The sequence below is a fragment of the Athene cunicularia genome, assembly GCF_003259725.1.
Source record: "Athene cunicularia isolate RWA chromosome 2 unlocalized genomic scaffold, athCun1 chr2_part1, whole genome shotgun sequence".
Taxonomy (NCBI): domain Eukaryota; kingdom Metazoa; phylum Chordata; class Aves; order Strigiformes; family Strigidae; genus Athene; species Athene cunicularia.
In genome coordinates this window covers 107,803,369-107,819,104 of record NW_020799095.1, presented here as the reverse complement: position 1 = coordinate 107,819,104, position 15,736 = coordinate 107,803,369, and the positions used below count along the sequence as shown (strand labels likewise).

Below are 15,736 nucleotides of genomic sequence, written 5' to 3'. Positions count from 1 at the left end.
GGGGGGTGGGGTTGGGGAGAAGGGAGAGGAGGGAGAGGAGTAGAGGGAGAGAGATGGGAAGATTGTGGCAGAAGCATGGATGGATCACTTCTGCTTGCTCTTCTTTTCACTGCACCTGCATCCAACATCCTGTTTCAAGTCCTTGTCTGTCTTCATAGTCAGAACTGTCAGGACTATTCTGTTCTCCATTTAATTCCAGTGCAGCCCTACAGTGGCAACACTGGAGGCACTGCAGACCAACTCATATCACATAACTATTAGCACTTTGCAAGGAAGGAAGAGCTGAAACGCTACACACTGCAGTAGTGCAATGCAACCTTAATAGAGACATAATTTGAAGCATGACAGTCTCCTGTGATCATATATGTTACCATTGACATCTACATATTAGTTATACTCTCATAACGCAGCTCCTAGCACAAAGTCGTTTAAAAAGGCACTCATGCAAGTACTTTCCCACTGGAAGAGAGGTGTTTTATCAATTATTTTCTCTTTATAAAAAGTACTAATAATTCTGTCAAATGTAAACAGAACTGGTATTGCATACAAGGTCCTCCCTTTTTTAAGCACTAAGACTGTGCACTGTATTCTTTAAAATTTGTCTGGATGGAGGGAAGGAGAGGGATACAAAAGCTTCACTAGCTTGCTTCAGAACAACCATGAGCACAGAGTCCCTCACACATCAGAAGGACTTATGGAAAAGGATGATGCAGAGAGTTGTGGCTTTTTGCATTTTCAGCTTTCAGTGGGCACAGCACCATTCCTCTGTCCTGCTAGATGTTCTGAGTTGAACCTTGCTACAGACAAAAGCAATTGCAGTAGTTCTGCTAACACCTCTGCAAAACCTGTTCATAAAGGTGAGACATGCTTTAAGTGTGACAAGCTAGGACTTTAGAAATGAAACAAGAACTACCACAACATGGATGTGGCATGGTGGAAAACACTGTTTCACACTTCTGAAATACAGTGACCAAGCCTGCAGAAATACAAAAACATGACACTTAATCAAAAATGTAAAGCCTCCTATCCACACATGTAGAAGTAATGATATTGAGGAGGACCTGTAAGGATTACTGCAAACAAGAATTCCATTACCACATCAATCAGAGCAGCCAGACTGCAATGCAATTGCAGTGAGCCTTAGTGGACTGTGCTAGGGAAGCTAAAAGAGTATTCCTGTAGCTAAAGCCAACAGGGATTTTTAAGTAAAATCCTTCAGCCTTCAACTCATGTAAAATGAAACTGATGTTTGTTGTTAATACATGACTGTGAAATGTGCAGATACACCATCCATACAGCTGCATCTGGTAAAAAAGGTATTAACTTGCAGCACAAGGACAGAGGGGCCAGCTGGGTTAGTAACCTCTCTGAACACCCCTGGCTAGCCAAGTTCAGGAATCAGAGCCCCAGAATCTTATTAAAAAGGCAGCTTAAATGCTCTGGAATTTCTTCATCCATCTAGTCTATAAGATACCTACATTAAAACTACCCTAATAAAGCTGTACAAATAAAGCACATTCCAACAACACCACGCTATCCACATTAACCAATAAAACCAAAGAAAAAATGTCAGTTAAAGGGAGAAATGGGACATAAAATGACCTTCAATTACTACACACACAGGGGTGCCAATTTAACAGCTTTTTAAATATGCTTAGGTGCAGAAGACATATGTTACATTTAACCTTCTATTTCAAGTGTTCTCTGAACTAAGTGCTTTTGTCATAACCCTAAAACTATTTCAGTGTAAAACTCAAACATTTACAGGAACATACCAATAAATATTTGAAAGCTACTGATGATAGAGAATTGAAAAGGACATCTAAAAGGTTGCAGTATTAGCAGAAAAGGCAGCTCAGTAAGGTAAGGTAAGCATTTAGCTACTACTACAGAATAATTCCATGGAGAGAAATGTAAAACAAACGTGGGAGCAAATAATACACACAAGAATGATTTTTACAGTTTGGATGTCTTATAAAGAAAATGCTGGAAAAGTCCAATAGCAAATATAATCCTCAAGTACTGATGAAGTTAAGAAAGCAAGCAGGAAGATGGTTAAACTGCTACAAGGAAGGAACTGTGAAAATAAAGCTTTGCTTACTCTCTTTTAATATAAAATGAATATACAGTAAGATAAATACTAAATAGTATTTATTTTATTAATTATTCTTTAAGTGTCAGAATGGCACATGCCAGACCTTGTCTTTTACAAGCATAAGAGTTTTGTGTATTATTCATTACCCACTCTCCACTGCAGAACTCAAACTGATGTGCTTGGGAGTAGGAGTAATTTGTGCACGTCAAAAACAATGGTTACCTTTTGTTATCATTGCTCAAATGGTGGGAACAAATATTAAGCTGATTCATACTACATGAAAGCAAAGAGGTTTTGAAATGGAATTCTGTAGATAACCTCCCCCAAATTACTTCTAACAATTTTAAACAGAAAATCACTGACATCAACCTGTGCTTTTTTTCAATGAAAGGTGAGAGGGAATCTTTGCAAGGTGATATAATCAACCTAGAAGTGACAGCATCAACCTAAATTGAGTAGGCGAAGACAGAAACACAGAACCTGCACTGACCTTAAAATGACAGGATGCTGTAATGCTATCACATAAAAACAATACTGGCACTGACCCAAGAGAAAGCTATTATTTTCAGATTCACCGATTCAGAAATTAAAAGAGTTTAAGGTGGGTTTTGACCCACTTTAGAATCTTTTGATTTCTATGTCATGTTTTTCTTTCTAGTACGCTGGCTTACTATAAACCTGAAATATTCACAGGCACTTCTGCAGTACTGCATGGCTTAAGTATTTCCTTAAGAATATTTAAGTTTATGATTTTGAATTTAAGTAACTACCTTGACTATCTATAAACTATATTGATTCAGAAAATAAAATAAAAGATTGGCAATTTTTTTTCATAAAACAAGTAAAGCTAAGACAAGATATAATTTTTACTAGGATATCCTCTATTGTTTTAGATGCTCTTCATGAGTAGGTTTGAGTCAGATAAAATGGCACTGCAACATAACATGCAAGTCTGAGGAGGCTTTGAGATCCTTTGTGGATGTTTTTGCAGGAAGAAATTTGCATCCTATGTGAAAGGGCAGGGCAGATGCAAACCACAAGATGCTCAGAAGAACCCGGTATTACCAGAAGAGAAAATACAAGACAGGGAGTTAAATTCTCAAAGATCAGAAAGTTGACAAGCATTTGTAGAGTCTGGAAAGACAAACTTTTTCAGAGCATTCAAGAAATAACATTTTTTTTTAACGCTCTAAGGATGTGTAAAATCACTTAAGACTTCTACTACTACTCAGACAAGACAGCACTTCTCTTCATGGAAGCTCACCTCATGGGCTTATTTCCCATTCTTTTGCCCATACCCCAGTGTTAATAGCAGGAATTTGACTCCCCAGTAGCAGCAACAAGCAAAGCTGGTGTAGACAAGATATTGCCAGCTGCCATTCCTTTTCAGTAACCTGTCATACAGACCTGTTATTCATTCTTGCACAACATACATTGTTTAATTAATATTTGAAGAGGCAATGATGAAGTATAGCAATTTAGATACAGAGAGAAACTTCCTGCTTTGAAGATGAATATTTGATGAGAGGTGGTCAGGAAGGCTTCTCTTACGTGTAATTATCAGCTTGCTGTATTAATATTAGAAGCAGGTATTTCTTTGATGAAAATTGCATTGTTCTTCAGCTGTAGAATGTTCTAACTAGAGCTGAAAAGAAAAATACTTTGCTGGGATTTGTGACAACTGAAATCTTTTGTGCAGATTCTTTCCATATACTTTCTATACGTGTTTTCTTTATTGTCAGTTCAGTCATCTAGGTCTCCTGGGGGATCACCCAAAAAGCTTCTGTATCAGATGAGCTTTAATGTTTCTCAGCCTTTGAGTCCATATAGATTAACAAAGATCTAAAAATTTGGATGTTCAAATTTCAGATGAGTTTTCCAGTATCCAGTGATGAAACATTTTGGAGCAGTCTGCTAAATAGACAAGTCTGGGTCACAGCTGCTTCTTTGAACAATGTCCACATCTTATTTCACTCTAAACCCAAATGAAAGCAAATAAAATCCTTGATAAAACATATCTACCATAAATGACAACTTGTTCCAATTTCTTTTATAGGCATTTTGAATACAGAAATTTACACATGAGCCTCACTGCTATCAAAATAAAATTTAAACTAATATACAAGCTGAAATCAATTTCAAGTGTAACTGATGAAAAAATTTATTTTTTCCTAAGAAAAAAAAACCTGTAATGATCCCACACTTCCACTCTGTCAAAAGTCTGGCTGGAGTAGGAAAAATGACAGCACCAACATTAGCAGTTATTCTCAACTTCTTCCATTCTGGGACATCTATCCTAAGGCATTGTGTTCCATGGGCTCCCATGGCTCCCTGATAGCAACCACAAAACTTGAAAACAAAAAAATCAGAAAACACACACCAAGAAGCTCCTAACTTGGCCCTGAACTTTCTAAAAACATATTAGACTAACCAGGGTTGAGAGAGAAGTCATTTATTTATCATAAACACTTGCATGCAAATTAAAAGAAAACCTCAACTCCCTTAACTAATGGTTTCTAAAAACGCTTATTCAAACTGACACATGCATGACAAGTTTCAGCTCAGTACGATTTAAGGAGGAGGAGTTATACCGCCCAGAAAAATGGTGTTTATGGCAGAAATGACAAAGGATCATTCATCATAGGGTTTTTCTATGTGGAGCAGTAATAAAGCCTAAATGAGACTGCACTTCATTAGTAATTTATTTCACAGATCACTATATATACACAAATAGCATAACTCTATTACATTTTTATAGTGCCATTCATTACAGTACTTCACATACTATACCCACACGACAACACAAAAATGCAGCTTTCTCTGGGGACGACAGCAGCAAACTGCAGAGCAGCACACAGGGAGGAAACACTTCAGAGCCAGAAGAGCAGGAGTAGCAATTGTCAGGCAAAACAAGAAAAGGACAATATAAAACAACAAAACTGAACCTTCAGAGACAGCAGCTAACTCTAATAACAGTTTTACACCCCTTTTGTTTGCCTGATGCCCTACTTGGTTTAGACAGCAGAAATAAAAGAGGAAGACTGAATACCCTTGCCTTGTCCCGTTGGAGTGACCAACACCAGACTCTCACCAGAGCTACTTGGCTGGAATTCTCTCTCCCTGTCACTTGATCCTTGAGCACTACACTGGCGTTTTCCACTTGCACAGGAAGGAAAAGAGTATCAGTTCAATTGCTTTCGTCAGTCCATATCTGGGATGCTACTCTTTAGGCATAGAAAACGGATGCAATTCTTTCTCTACTAAGACCTCTGCAAAGTGAGAATCTGGGTCTATCTCACTCCCCACCAGAAGACAATCCTGAAGCTATCACACTGAGAGGACAAATATTTCCATTAATCTTACAGAGACGAATGAAGACTCCTGCCTTCCAAATGCGTGTTAAAACATGGTATGCTACACAAACCTACAGAATGCTGTGAGAAGATGACAGACGGACTCCTGTAAATGTCTCACAACAACTACTTTTTTGTGACTAGTTCACTTCCGAAGTAACAGTGTCCAATTATATAATGCTGGGCCTTTGAAATAACACCTGAAAAGTATGTATTATGTGAACACTTTCTGAAATAAAAATTAAAAAGAAATGCACTGCTTTTAATTAGTGAGGAGTGATTAAATTCAACAAATACTCTCTTGATATTCTTGCCAAAAGCTCTGCTGTAAGAATCCTGATAAGAAGGTAAATGGTTTGTCAGTAATAAAGGCTCCATTTTAAAAAATAAATGTTAAAGAAAGAAACTTCTAAATAAGGCCCCTGTACTTGAAATGTAATTCATGAACACTAGGATCTTTGATAGTTGGAGAGAAAACATGATTTTACCTAGTAGGTTTGGGGTTTTTTTTTTTAATGTCTTTTGGTAAATTAACTAGAATGAGAAAAAAAATTAAAACGATCAGGAAAATATTTGCTGGGCACAAAATTAAAATCTGTTTTACAGCAGAGAAAAAGGTTCTCTTAAACTTTGTCAATACTGATTTGGACTGTCTTGTGGGAGCTTAAGAATAAATACATTTACATTGTTTCTGGTCTTAATGTGTTTTTTGAAATATTCCATTATCAAAGTGCATAATTTTAGTCCACAACATACATATCTAATTTGACAGGAGGCTGAGTAAATGTACATCAATACAATTTTTCTTTCTCTTTTTGTCTCATATTGCACTGCCTTCCCCTGTATTACTGTGGAAGACACTAACTACAAACAGTTTAAAAAATGAAACCATGGCATTTAACATACTGATTTAAGATGCAGGTTTTAATGAGCCATTTAAGTGACCTGCATTCTCTAGTTACCATATAAAAAGAGGAATACTGACCATCTGCAGAAAATATAATAACCTATTCGGGAAAGTTAATATGTCTCAATTAAGTACACGAGTATTCCCCATTGAAATTGGTAAGACTGTTTAAATCCAGAAGTGAGACAAGTGCATAAATGAAATTGTTTTGGGCTCTCTTTGCTATTTTAACTGCTAGACATGCTGGAAAGATTTTTTTTTCTTGCTCCAAGAAGCCTGAAATGCAACCAACGAATGCAGGAAGGACCAAACATTGTAGAAAATGACATGGAATTGAACTTTTATTTCCACTCTGTTACTCTGCAAATCATTCTTCTCAACGGAACCAATTAACAACCTGTATGAGCCTACCGGTTGTGAGCTCTGAACAAGAACTTCCTTACAAAGAGTGTGAATGAATGGATTCAGTGCACTGGAGCTGAGCAGATGCATCCATGGGCATGCGTAAAAGGTGAGGAGGAAAAGAAACTGACAGAACTAATATTGACCTGGACATTGCTGGCAGAGTGCCCAGGAAGATCACAGATGAAAACAGACTCAACATAAAGTCTTGAAGATGAGAAGTTTATCTTCAACACCATAGGAAGAAAAGCTAATTAAGAGATTTGGCAAGTTCATAAGATCTGCTGGCCAGTTTCCATTTAGACAACTCAGGGAGCTGCAGTTTTCAGAAAGAAAGGAAGCAGGAGCTGGTTGACACTTAGATGAACTTTACAGTCATTCTACATCTAACAGTTTAACCTAAGAAAGTATGGAAATTTTCTTCTTATTCTTTCTTGGAACAATTCCTAGTCAATCGATTCAGCCTATGCAAACACACTGTAAAAAGTCTCATTAAAGAAAGAAATATTTCATGATGCTACTTACCTGCCTGTCTACTTCTGGAAGCAAAAGCAGGAGGTATTGTTGAAAATGCTGAGGTAAAGAAGCAAAGGTGTGTTTATTTATTAAAGCCCTCAGGTTAGTGTTCACTAGAATAGATCCTGGTGTTTCTATGTCAATATCCTCAGCTTTGGTCCATTTCAAATGTCCTGGGAGTAAATAAACAGAAATAACTTTAAACATAAATAAAGGAAAAGAGTAAGAACAATCCTTCTTTTTAAGTTTTTAGCTTTTATTGTATAATACAGTAAGCTCCAGAGAAACAGTACTATGAGAAGGGTAACACAGCCACTTCCAGGTGTCTTTAACAGCTTCTTTTCTATTCCCTGTATTTGTCTCTTGAGTTCTTACAGGATCCATGTTCCAGTCAACATCACAGCTGACATATTCTTACTTCCAGCTCAAGAGACCAACTCAACTCAGCAGCAGCAGAAAATTTTCCTGTCATGTCATCAACATAATTATAAGCACCTATTTCCAAGCAAAAGGCTGCTTGATGAGGTTGATGTGAATCAATCATTACTGAGAGCTTCTCTCGCCATGCTCCGCATCTGCAGTGCACTCTGACCTATGTAACTTGTCCCATAGCACCTGCTAAAAACTCCGTGTGACTAGACAATGATCATAAAGAATATTTAATGTGCTAAATTAGTGTCTGAAAACATGCATTTTTTAGAATTTTCATAAGAACCTATGATCAACACACAGAAGGCAACAGCAGGAATTATTAGAGGTTTAGAAAACAGGGTCTGTGAGGAAAAATACAAACCCAGGAATGAGTTTGATAGAGACTCAGCAGAGGGAAGAAGAAATACTTAAATGGCTGATGCACAGGGTAAAGAACTCTGACTTCTTACCGTCCACAGCAAAGGTACAAGCTTAAACTCTTGCACAGTAAAATATTCTGTTAAGATACGGGGAAAAGAGAGCTTTCAACCACCAAGGACAAGGAGACAGTGGATTAGATCCACAGGGAGGCATTACAACCTCCATCAGTGGAAAACTTTAGACAAATGTTAGACAAATACCTCTCAGGAACAACAGGTGTATAACTGATTTTTCCCTATGATTGATGAATGCATTAGATGACCACTGGAGGTACTGGTCTCATTTTGTTATTGTTTCTAGGATATTTAAAAGATTATTTTTTTAAGCTCCTTAAAGCGCAATTACTACTACCTGCTTCAAGGTATAAAATAGTGCTACAATTCTTTCTTCCTCTCAGTCTTAACATGGAAGAAGTGGGGACTCCTGGTAAGCTTCTAACCCCTGCCAGGGAACTCCTCCAAGTTTTTGGTCTGTTGTACTTTCAAACATTTCAAAGATGCTATAAAACGGGTCTTAACTAAATCATACACAAACTCTAGCAGAATCTCTAAAAAAAATCAATTGAAAAGAATATTTTACTGCTATGAGCAATGATGGCATTTGGCATTCACATTGAACCTCTCAGCAAGGATTACAACTGATATGTTAAGAAGAATAAATACATTATACAAATGGAGGAATTTAGGCATACTGATTATTAGGAAGTTCTCAAATGCTACAAACTATTTAACAGTAACATTAATAAAAATAATGCAATTATGCTTTAGATTTCTTGGAAGGCATATAGAGGTCTCCTCTGAAAGGGTATAACATCACCCACAAAACGTAAAAATGAATTAAAATGCAGCAGATATGTAAATTCTAAAAGCTCCCCTTCAGTCACAGCCTCCCACAAACATTCTTGCACTTTCCTTTTACTTTCCAGCAGACAATGCTAACTGAATTAGACAAGGATTACTTTGCACTCAGCACAAGATAACCTTTTCCAACACATATTTCCAACATACTGCATTTCAGTACAGCAAAGACTCCATTTCAAACCAATGAATGCCCTGTTTTAAAGGACAATTGTATAGAAATAGGGCTCATTTTCATGAATGCATGACAATAAACTGTCCTCACCATCTGTTCCACCCACTAAATATAAATGCAAAACGAACACAGTCCCCACGCATAACACAAATAGTATGATGGATCCTATTTTAATGCCTGTATGTATACTCTTTTTAATCAATACAGAATACACATCCCCATCTTCTCAGTGACTCCAAACTGGAGTAACATTTCCCCAGCTAATGCTTCATATCCTACGGAAAGACACACCAATAGAGATGATCCAAACTAAAAGAAGACATAGGACTGCAAAGTCAGTAACATCCTTCAGTGGCAGATATTTTAATAGTGTGAAAAGCCCAAGACAGTATCAGTAAGTCAAACCTAATTCTGTGTGCCTGGGTCAGGCTTTTGGCACCAAGTTTTTGACCTGCTACCACTTACAGGCTACTATGGAGGTTCTAGCAGATTGTGGAAGAAATATATATATTATTCCCAGGATGACAGGCCAGCAGCTCACTGTGGAAGCCCATCACAGCCATACTTCAAAAAACCAAAATCTGTTCAGAAGAACAACAAATTCTCTCTTCTGCACCCTTCCTATGGCTAATTTAGGAGCTTTACTGAAAGTCTCAAGTTTCTAATCAGGTTTAGCAAAGTATTTGGGAGCAGCATGGAAAGTAGTAGTTCTGTGGAGTATGAGAAGTGTATGACACTACCACATAAATAATCATAATTCTGAGAGGAGTTTATGACAAAATACATGCCAACGTTTCTTATATTGTTTTGCACAGAGAAAGATATTTTGAATCCTTATATAGCTGCTACCAGAGCTTGGGGGGATCACTGCCCTGGTCAGAAATAGAACCTGGAAGATGAGAGAGAAACTCAAGCTTATGGCTTTGGAAGAGATTATAGTCTCCAACATAAAGAATTAACTGTGAAAAGGACAGGAGCACCATGGTTCTACATCAAACTATAAAAATCAAAATAGGAAAAGGATAGAAATCACATAGTCATCAGAACCAGTTAACTAAAAGAGCAAAAAGTCGTCATATTTAATGGGAGCTCAGAAAGTCTACCAAACAAAACATGCAGTCAATGCTGGGCAGATCAGCAGAGTTTCAGACAATCAAACAATGTCTGGAACTGAATTGTGCACTATATAGGACACTGGACCTATTTTCAAAGATGCTCAACAACTTTCTATTAGTATCCCAAGAAATATGTCATTAGAGAAACATTTCAACAGGTACAAGAACAGAAACCCTTAAACATTACACAAAGTGCCCTGCATTACAAGTGTGGTATCCCAAAAGGCCAGAGGAATTTTTCTGAAATCCACAAAAAATCTAATGAGTTCCCTCTGCATTTGGTATCATTGGACAACAGTTGATGAAATATCTGGGGATGGGGAGGGATGTCTACATCAAATTATGTATCTCAGTCTTAAATGTAGAGAAAAGTTACAGGAAATCATTAAAATTGAATATATCTGGATAGCAGAAGTTGTAATACTGAAGTATTATATATTTTTGGTTTTGAATAATGCATTTTGATCAACATAGAGAACTATCCATCGATCTGAAACTGATGAATAATCTGCAGAAAGATCACATGAAACCAAAGTACACTTTCATGGGAGGCTGTGATACAATAAGGCTCACAGTTTGCCAGGAACTGGCAATAGCATATTTAACAACCAACCTATAATATTTAGGAAGTAAATTACCTTCAAGCTATTTTACAGAATCGTTATATATAACAGTAGGCCTAGGCCGCATCATTAACAAAGAAGAATAATCTTATCACCACAAAGACAGGCATTTAATAATTTTTAGGATGATCCAACCATCACAAAACCCTTGTTTGCTAACTTTTCCAGTATGGCCACATTGCAAAATACTTCTGTAAATGATTCAGCAGTCTGCTAAATGCAAAAAGTCCTTTGTAAAGATAAAGAAACAGTTATGTAATTATTCTACTTTACTTTAGCCAAGACAAGAGTCTTAGTGAACACTACATTTTCTGCTCCTTAGGGAATATTTCCAATTATATTTCATGCAGAGCAGGAAAATCTGCCTATCACATGGAGCTACTGAGAATTTACTCTTAGCATCTCTTCAGAGAAAATTCTTCATTAATTACAGATCATCATCCACGAATCTTTCTAAAAAACACAGAAAATAATACCAGAAACTGTATCTAGCACCTCAAGAGATGCAGCTTCAAAATAATTAAGGACCCAACTGAAGAAACAAATCAACCAAAGAAAGAGAATCAACCAAAAATGATATGCCAAATCTCTATATGACATGGAATAATGCAAATGAAGAAAGGAGGGTTAACTTCTAATTGGACAGGTATGTAAGCAAATATGCTATTATCTTTGGGAATGAATGCATAGTAGACTGCAAGCAAATTTACCAGGAAGAAAGAATATTTGTTACACCTCGTCCCCATTCCCCAAAAAGTCATAATGCAGCATTCAGAAGCTATTTGCTAAATGACCTCTCTGCCTGCAGTTGCTTACGTCTGTACAACTTCAAAAAGCAACTACAGAAAAGCATTCTGGGGGGAAAAAAATGTGCATGGATTTTTCAGGTAGCCAGAAAGAAAGATGCCTTCTTGAGAAAAGGTCAGCTGCTGAGTTTGAAAAAGGGACAGATAAATCAGAAAAATAAAACTTTTAAAGAGAGCATAGAGTTTACAACAATAACAGTATTACAATAACAAGTAAGATATTTATTTTACTCCTACTCACCTAAACCAGATTTTTTTAACCTCTTTAAGTGCTGGCTTGTTTGTTTTCCAGTTGGAGACTTTTGTCCATGTTTCATCTCTTTATCAGAACCATCTGCTTCGCCATTTTTAGATTCAGATCCTTAGGAAAAAAAACACAACCCCCAAACATGATACTGATGCACTTGCACCAACATACCCCCAGCACCCCCTACACTGTAAACAAAACGAAAATAGGATTTAGAAACCATTGAAATCTACTTGTGGAAAGGCAATACACCTTTCTGGTCACAATACTATTCCTCATCATCAGAGGAAATGGAAGTAAAAGCTCAATAAATCAATTAAGTGCTGAAAACTAAAGTTTACTGAACACTGCAGTCAATAAAAATGTTCACTGATCTAATAAAAATAACGTTGTCCTATAATGCCCAAGAGATACCTTTAAAAATATTTTAACCTCAAGTTATGGTGTAGTAAAACAATTTAAAGGTGAAAAAAGATCATTTCTCTGTGAAGAAACTTTTGTAGAAGAGATATGCCTGGAAATACAATTGTCAATTTGTGTTAAACATAGAAATTTCTTAAAATTAAACTTAACCACCAGAACTAAAGGTCAAGGTTATGCTGCAGTGATAAGCATGGTACCAGAAGAAGATAAAGTTAACAAAAGGATTCGAGTATTGCAATGCAGAAATGAGACACAAATTCACATTCACAGAGAAGCTTGCGTTTTTTCCCCTCCCTCCCCTTTTTATGGCATTGAATACCAGCATGTGGTCCTCCATTAGAGTTCCAGAGCCAAACAAAATGTTACTTTGCATTCCCTTAATGCTGCTGCTATTACCAATTGTCATTTTACTGTGTGTCTTCAGTTATTTTTTAAAGAAAAATCTCCATCCTTGAGACACTAGATTTGATAAGGAAATAAAGACGTTAAATGAAGCCACCAGGTGGAAATATCAGTTCAGCTGACACAGAGGAAGGCTCTGTGACTAGAGCTGATCTTGCAAACGGTCCTTTAGCTATTTACCTGAAGGTGAATCCGACTGCTCATCAGACACCTTTAATGGTGTCAAAACAACACGAGGAACAGTCTTGTTTACCATCATTGAGACTCCATTTCTTCTTTTCTGCTGTTGTCTTAAAGCCTACAAAAACAATAACAAAACATAAAAATGTAACAAAAAATAATGCTTATAAGTGTAATTCACATGAGACATTTCTCTGCCATTAAACTGAATCTCTTAAAATAAGCGTAATTTATATAGCTACTGACTTGCCTGTCTTCACCCTCGTCCCCTTTATGTCATTTTCCTTTAAAATATAAAATCAGGCTTTTGGTTATAAAGAGAAAGAAGATGCACCTTAGATCATTTTCCAATACAGTTTTGACAACAAAGAACCACGCAACTGTTAGCTCTACCTTAACAGCACAACATGATAACCCATGGAGTGTGAAACTAAGACTTCCTAGTAAAAAAATGTAAAATAAATGTTTCAAAACCAGAATAAAAATATATATGTCTGCACATCTCTCGCAGGTGCATCCTCTCCAGTATACTGCTCAGTCAATCAAGTTAACACAGAGTGTCATCAGTATGTACAGCATGTAAGGACTACAGTATTGATGCACTCACTCAGCCGTGAGTAGTGCTGCACAAAATCACTGAACATGGCAGGAATCATTTATTTTTGTGAAGGGAATCAGTCCTAATCTTGGAAACCTTGCAGCACTTGGCTTCTGTCTGCTTGACTTTGGGCATTAACCTTCAGAACACGAACATGATGGTGTTCTGGCAAATCTGGGGAAAAATGATACAAGAATAAATCTCTACAAATGGGAGTGCTTTGTGTTTCGTAAATGGATCAAATACTGGGTTGATAATGTAATACAAAATATTTAAAGATTAGAAATACCAAATACCTGTCAGACTGTTTTATATGGAAAATGATATCTGATTCAAAAGATCTTAAAACATACAAATATTACTACTTGCCAGTTAATACATTTGTGAGCATTAAAATTCTGGAATTAATCAGAATGGGCTGGGCTTAATACAGATCTCTCCTATCCTCCTGTCTGTTTTTCTCCAATCTCACTGTGCACTCTCTTTATAACTGTGATTTGTGTTATGATCTTGGGGGGGGGATTTATTAAAGTAATACTGTACCAATGAGGAACATATTTGATACGAATTATCCCTGTAGGTTTATGAGCATGAATGACTGATGCCTTACAAGGTTTAAGTCTGTAACTTCAATTAATCTGTAATATCTTTCACAAATGTTCACATAATTAAATAAAAAAAAGCCTCAAAAAAAATTCTATCACTCTATTCCTCTAAATAACATACTACACAACATAAAATACACCAAGCCACACAAAAGCTATTTCTTCGATTAACCCCTTTTATAGTACACTTCTTAAAAGACACATCAGCACTGCGCAATAAAAAGCAAATTAGAACAGTTGAAAGCAAGCAAACAGAGGAAGCTGGTCAGATCTGCACTGAACCAAAGAAGCAAGCAGAAAACCATGAAGAACATCCTATACTTCACACATTTTGAGACAGAAAATTCATACTGGTACTGAGCAAGAACAGCCAGACTTGTGGACAGAAAATTAAAAAATGTTAATGTTTCTCAAAAATTCCACAAATTTAAAAAATTACCCTCAGTGCACAGTCCCAACAAACTGTCAAACCAGGTGATCCTTATTTAATAGCAATACCGTTAAGACAGTAACAGACAGTCCCCTAAAGATTAACTGAAAAGACAGCAATCTTCTGCACTAACAGCATACCAATGTAAGCACAACCCAAACTTTCCATTGTTGTGCTCCACAGCTTGATTTGTCTGATGAAGAGCAAAGAGAAGAGATACCCATCCGCAGTGTCATCCTCCCTAGACGAATGAGTAAGAGCCCAAATGATGTCCCATGTTCTCCTCCAGCCCCCTTCTGACCTTTCAAGACAATTTCCACCTCTACCAGGGACCACAGTCTTGTTGCCAGCACCCATACAGAAATACCATTTTAATGATTTATGCAGCTACTGTGACAAGGGCAGATTCTTTGTAAAGCCTCACAGCTGATTTTCAATGCATTAGACTGAACTCCCATGAATGAGAGAAACAGCAATGTATCCTCCACCAATGACAGGTAGTCAGCGTTTGTACACCTTAGGTGACACATGCGCTGCTGGAGTGAGGGCAGCAGTACCCAGTCTCCGTCAGGTGCACCACTTACCTTCTTTTGTGTTACAGGAGGGACACTTGCGGACCTTAAGCACAAATTTATGCAACTGATCTGGCACTTCCAGGAAGCACAGGCCACCCCATGCTTACAGAGCACTAATGCAAGATAGCATGGCTCATCCCTGCACCCTCCGGAGCCACAAGAGGGGTGAACACAACTGGGACCCGGCAAACGCTGCTACCAGAACTATTTACTTTGAGGCACAGCCCACTTCTGAGCTACAGGCTAAATACCTCAAGATGGAGGACCAAGCACAAACTTTAAAGACACCGTTTTCCTTTGACACACATTTGCTTTTCAGGGTTTCTTTTTCCCTAAGATTCATTGTTTCACTGTCAGTCCCTCTCTTATCTCCTCCAGTTTCACAACACAAGGAACCAAACCCCACGCAGGGCCCATAGTTAAATATCAAAATCAGTCTGTACGGGATGACTCAAGGTGACAGTAAAGCTACACACATGTGGACACCTGAAAGACTGGTTGTAGAATGGAAAAAACAACTTAAAACCTTGCGGACATCAAAATCTAAGTCTAACTTTTAACACAAAGTGCCAATG

At 37.3% G+C, this 15,736-nt stretch overlaps 1 protein-coding gene across 4 annotated transcripts in view; it reads right to left on the bottom strand.

Annotated features, from left to right (window-relative positions):
* ASXL3 (ASXL transcriptional regulator 3) overlaps positions 1-15,736 on the bottom strand; it is a 110,982-nt gene that overhangs the window by 32,505 nt on the left and 62,741 nt on the right. For all 4 annotated transcript variants that reach the window (XM_026842489.1, XM_026842490.1, XM_026842491.1 and 1 more), the window contains 3 exons: positions 12,954-13,071; positions 11,943-12,062; positions 7,283-7,446 (listed from right to left, as the gene is read on the bottom strand). In XM_026842489.1, coding sequence (XP_026698290.1) covers positions 7,283-7,446; positions 11,943-12,062; positions 12,954-13,071 — 402 coding nt within the window. The remainder of the gene's footprint in view (positions 1-7,282; positions 7,447-11,942; positions 12,063-12,953; positions 13,072-15,736) is intronic.